Below are 5,367 nucleotides of genomic sequence, written 5' to 3'. Positions count from 1 at the left end.
ATTTTATGTACTCTGAATGCATGTAGACATTGAAATAACTGGGGTATCGACATTATAAATTGATTGGAAATATCTACCCGATATTACTTAGAGTGGTCCACGAAATAATAGGAATGCGATATTTTGACTCCTTTTATTTTGTGCACAACTGTTATGTACATGCACAACTGTTATACAGGGTGTCCCAGAAGTAACGTGCCAAACTTTAGGTGAAGGTAGGTGGGGGGTGAGCTCAGTGATAAACAAAAAATTTTCAGGTAAAAGTGTCACCATTTTTGAAATATTTACATTTTTTCGAATTTAAAAAAAATCGTGCCTTTTCATGTGTTTTCTTTAACTGCAACTACAAACCGGGCAATACTTAGTAAATTTTTTATGTAAAATACTTCCAGATAGTTGCCTCTCCATACTCAAATGCAATTCCGGTAAGTAACACAAAATAATGTCAGGAGCAGGTAATAATGTACCTTTGTACTATTTAGCATGTCATTTGACGGTAACAAGAGCAAATTCAATTTAAATCTATTAAATACATTCTAGCGTGTCTCAGTCCTTTACCCACAAAAGTGGCTATAACTTTTTTTGTCTATTCAAAACATTAAATGTGGCACCTTTCTGAAATCTTTGTTAAATGAGCAATTTTTTGTGTAATATAATGTTAAAGCTCAGTACGTTTTTTTTCACCAGAGATAGTCAAAGTTGGGGAAGAAAATATCAAAGAGTTAAAACTCCCAAAATAGTNTTAAGTAAATAACAAACCGTCACCTGAAATGCAAAAAGACGTAAGAATATCGTAAATTATATTGAAAAAGTCGTGACTAATATTTTAATTATTTTTTTCATAAAATGATGTGGGAAGTTGTAACTCGTTGAAATCCATTATATAAATCAAAAAGTAAATTTTGAATTTTTTATTAGTTATGACTTTTTGCATTTTNCCTATTTTACCTGAAAATTTTTTGTTTGTCAGGGAGCTCACCCTCCCACCTACCTTCCCCTAAAGTTTGGCACGTTACTTCTGGGACACCCTGTATAATGCATTATTTCAACTCATTTAAAAGTTAAATACGGCATTAATTGTAACTTTTTTGTTGTAAGTTTGTTGTGGAAAGAAAAACTTATTTAACTTTTTATNTGAGCTCAGTGATAAACAAAAAATTTTCAGGTAAAAGTGTCACCATTTTTGAAATATTTACATTTTTTCGAATTTAAAAAAAATCGTGCCTTTTCATGTGTTTTCTTTNCATAAGTACATATTTAAGTTTCACTAGAAAATTTCAGTAGGCGGTAAGAAAACTAATAAAATAAAGGCAAACTATTTAGAAGTTTTTATTAAATTACCATTTCATTTATTGCAAAAACAGTACAATAAAATTAAATTAGTTAATAATAGCTACCAAAGCTAAATGAAAATAAAATAATTCATTAAATAATTAATACGGTGATATTTTTTTTTAATATTCGCAATGTTTTTCATGCTATATATTTTTGTGAATTTTTCGTTTTGTTTAAAGAATGGCTCATATTTTAGCAAATTCTATACAAATCCAAGCTTCACACTGTATATGTACATAATTTAGAAGTATTCTGCCAAGTTGCATCCAAATGGCAAGATTTTTAATAAGCATTTCCAAAAAAAAGTATGTATCCATCCCAAATTTATTATAATAATGTGCAAATTTGAAATGTCTGAAAATGCGCGTTGTTTTATACTAATTTTTTGCTGTCCTATGCATTTTTACCATATAAAAAATGTTTGAAAATGCTTTATATGGGAAAAATTCACAGGACAGCAAAAAATTATTAAAAGAACAACCCAAATTTTTAGACATTTGAAATTTGCAAATTATCATAATAAAATTGGGATGCATACATACTTTTTTTTGGATATTCTTATTAAAAATCTTGCGATTTGGATAAAACTTGGCAGAATACTTCTAATTTATGTATACAGTGTGAAACTTAGATTTGTTTAGTATTTGTTAAAATATGAGCCATCCTTTGAAAAAAAACTGATCAAAAATTTATAGCATAAAAAACATTGCGAATATTAAAAAAAAGCGTATACTCAAGGCACGAACACTTATCACTAGAAATAAATTCAGAAAACAAGATTCAACTAAGAACAATTCATTTGAAAAACAAAAAAGTAAAAAGGCACCAACAAATAAGTTAATAATAATCTAACCTATTATTAATAAAAATATATACATACAGCCCGCGACAAAAGATAGCACATCAAAATTTTTACCAGTTTTGACTACTTTTCTTTGCTTTTTTAAGGTTCATTAATTTTTTGTTAAAGTTAAGCTCCTTAACTAACAAAACCAATATAGGTCCAAATTAGAGACTTTGTACAAAAATTATAGAAATTGCATAAACTTTTCGTCCCAATCTTAAGCATTATAATTTTAATTTATAGAATAATTTGCACTTTATTATACTCGATTTTAATAAGCTATAAAATTGGATTATTCTAGAAATCAAAATTAAAATGCTTGGAATTGTGAAGAACAGTTTGTGGAATTTTTATAATTTTTGTAAAAAGTCTCAAATTTGGACTTATATTGGTTTTGTTAGTTAAGGAGCTTAACTTTAACAAAAAATTAATGAACCTTAAAAAAGCAAAAGAAAAGTATATACACAAACAATTTACATCTATTGGGGAGGGCCCAGTGAATTAGTAAACTGGGCGAAAGCATGCGCACAAGCTTTCACCCCCTCCGCCAACACCGTGAAGGCCTCTGCCATTGTTGCAGTTACGGTAGCCATTCGGTCTGTGGCAGCAGCCATTCTGCATATTGCCTCAGCATTGGAGCGGTTGGCCTCCGCGTTGGTTGCAGCACTTTCAGCAAGCTTCTAAGAAAATAAAAGTTTTATTAATAATTCAATACAAATACAATATTGAAAAAATTACCTTTTCTGATTCGGCCTGTGCCTCGGCAATTCTTAAAAATTTCGCCTTTGTTGGCGATTCTTCCGCACGTTTCCGCTTAGCGGTTCTGCGCGGTGTTTGCCTCGGCGTTTTCGGAGTTTCGCACCGAATTTCCGACTCGCCATCCGACACCGTTAGTGGAGGAATTACCATGGTGTCTTCCTCCATGACTAAGCGGAAATTTTCATCCGCCGCCCCCAATGTTAATTGCAGTTCCTAAAAATAGCATAATGAATATTGCAATATGATTAGCATATTGGCATGGGCTTTTAATACGGTACAATTCAACTTACCTCTTCCATGGGAATATTCTCCTGGACATCCGGTTGCCCCTCCATATAGCTGCTTCCCACTAGAGCTATTACCCGCTTCTCCAATTCGTTCAAGGGAGGCTGTTGAAGCGGTATATTCCCCGTCAATGCTTGCTCCCTCTTACGATCACGAACTCGCGTCGATGTTCGACTTTTTAGGTCGCGCCAGACCTTTTGCAAAATAGAAACACACTTTCATACTTTACTATTCTTTGGTGTAGGCCGTTTTCGGAAATGCCTTACTGCAAAGCACCTCTCCTTATACTTAAGTATATAATGATGTCTGATTTCAGCAAACATATTTTTGGAATAAGAGGTGCGATGTTTTGCAGTAATGCATTTCCGGAAATGCCCGTACTTCATCACTTATACTTACATTTTGCCATTGCTCCACAGATTTGGCAGCCCCCCCAAGAGAATTTAATTTATCTGCCATCTCTGCCCACTTCTTGGTGTTCTCCAACTTGCCATGGAGCTTCTGGAACTTGCCGCTCGCCACATTCGGGTTTTCACCCAGAAAGTCAAGCATCGCGCTTAACTGCTCCCCCGATGCACGGCTCCTTTTCGTCGGCTGGATAGACATCCTGAAATGAAAGAAGTTCTAGTAAATTCCAATTAATAACTAAAATAACTAAATACTACCTTTTAAAATTGCAATACGTTGCTGGCGCTAAAAATTCCGTTTCCGCGGGAAGGAAATAAGTTTTTTTTCTTATTCCTCTTTGTACTTTTCGCATATTTGACATTTATCTCGACTGAGATGCCACATTTCATCATTTTAAATAAAAAGGAATAATCAGCTGTTTTTCGCTGTTAAGCAAGAGTTAGAGAATCACACAATTGTTAGTGCAAACGGCAAAAGTTGTTATGTAACCTAACAATTTTTTTATTGCTAAGAGTTACAGAATCGCACTACNATACGTTGCTGGCGCTAAAAATTCCGCGGGAAGGAAATAAGTTTTTTTTCTTATTCCTCTTTGTACTTTTCGCATATTTGACATCTATCTCGAACAGGGGCGCACCCAGGAATATATTTTAGGGGGGTTTTATATTTCTGAAGATATATCACCGGAAAATACTGAAAATTTGCTTCAGATAATACGCTCTTTAAAATATATTTATGCAAGCTTTATGTACAGTATGTAATAAATAAATAAACGTTTTAAAATTCATAAACTGCACTTTATTTACAGATTAACAGAACTCAAACGCTTTTAACCGACTTCAAAAAAAGGGTGGTTATCATCTCGTCGGAATACATAACTTTGGACCACGTGAACCGTTTTCAATAATTCTTTTTTTATTAGAAAGAACGTACCTNTGGTTATCATCTCGTCAGAATACATAACTTTGGACCACGTGAACCGTTTTCAATAATTCTTTTTTTATTAGAAAGAACGTACCTCAAGGTTCGTCCCGTAATTTGTTTTAGAGATCCGATGATTGGATCATGAAGAAATTAACGGTACCCCTAAATTTGAATATGAGAATTGAAGTCGGTTGTGTTCTTTCCTTAAAAACTACTTGTTTAATAAAAAGTTCTATAAACTCAAGATTCGCTCAACTTTCAAAAGTACCTAATAAAAAATTTTAAAAAAGAGTCAGTAAAAATAAGTTTATTGATTCCATGAATTTTTGCTCTTCTATGTTCATTTTTTCGATTTCTGGTTTTCGATAGAGATGGCGACTTTTCACGATTGCTAAATTTTTTTAATATTTCAAATACCGAAAAAATTAACTGAACTCTCAAGAAAAACGAAAAATTCATATAAAACGACGGACGAGAAATGGAAAAGAAATTTTCTTAAATCAGTTTGCAGCTCTCAAGAAAAAAAAAATGCTTGTATATTTATTCCCTCATGAAGATTTACAGCAAAAGCAAAGCGCTTTTTCAAGCAACAGAAATTATAATAAATATTTCCTATAACTTCCTTGAGAGCTTGATTCTTAGCTTTAGGTTATTAGCTTTTGGGGGGGGGGGGGGTTGAACCCCAAAACTCACCCCTTGTGTGCGCTAATGATCTCGACTGAGATGCCACATTTCATCATTTTAAATAAAAAGGAATAATCAAGGAATCACACAATTGTTAGTGCAAACGGCAAAAGTTGTTATGTAACCTA

At 33.0% G+C, this 5,367-nt stretch overlaps 1 protein-coding gene across 2 annotated transcripts; it reads right to left on the bottom strand.

Annotated features, from left to right (window-relative positions):
* Positions 1-2,846: 2,846 nt before the first annotated feature.
* On the bottom strand, positions 2,847-4,152 carry LOC108361335 (uncharacterized). Of its 2 annotated transcripts, XM_017613931.1 has the most exons (5): positions 3,889-4,152; positions 3,692-3,830; positions 3,623-3,658; positions 3,229-3,417; positions 2,847-3,151 (listed from the first exon to the last, which is right to left on the bottom strand). In XM_017613931.1, the coding sequence occupies exons 1-5, from the start codon at positions 3,990-3,992 to the stop codon at positions 2,888-2,890; spliced, it is 732 nt and encodes a 243-aa protein (XP_017469420.1). In that variant the 5' UTR covers positions 3,993-4,152; the 3' UTR covers positions 2,847-2,887. The 2 variants fall into 2 exon arrangements, with proteins under 2 accessions (XP_017469420.1, XP_017469419.1); XM_017613930.1 differs by having other exon boundaries at positions 3,623-3,830.
* Positions 4,153-5,367: the final 1,215 nt, after the last annotated feature.

The sequence above is a fragment of the Rhagoletis zephyria genome, unplaced genomic scaffold (genome assembly GCF_001687245.7).
Source record: "Rhagoletis zephyria isolate East Lansing unplaced genomic scaffold, Rhagoletis_zephyria_1.1 Rzeph_scaffold_00736, whole genome shotgun sequence".
Classification (NCBI taxonomy): domain Eukaryota; kingdom Metazoa; phylum Arthropoda; class Insecta; order Diptera; family Tephritidae; genus Rhagoletis; species Rhagoletis zephyria.
The sequence above is the reverse complement of the archived record's forward strand: the minus strand, read 5'-3'. Positions and strand labels throughout refer to the sequence as shown.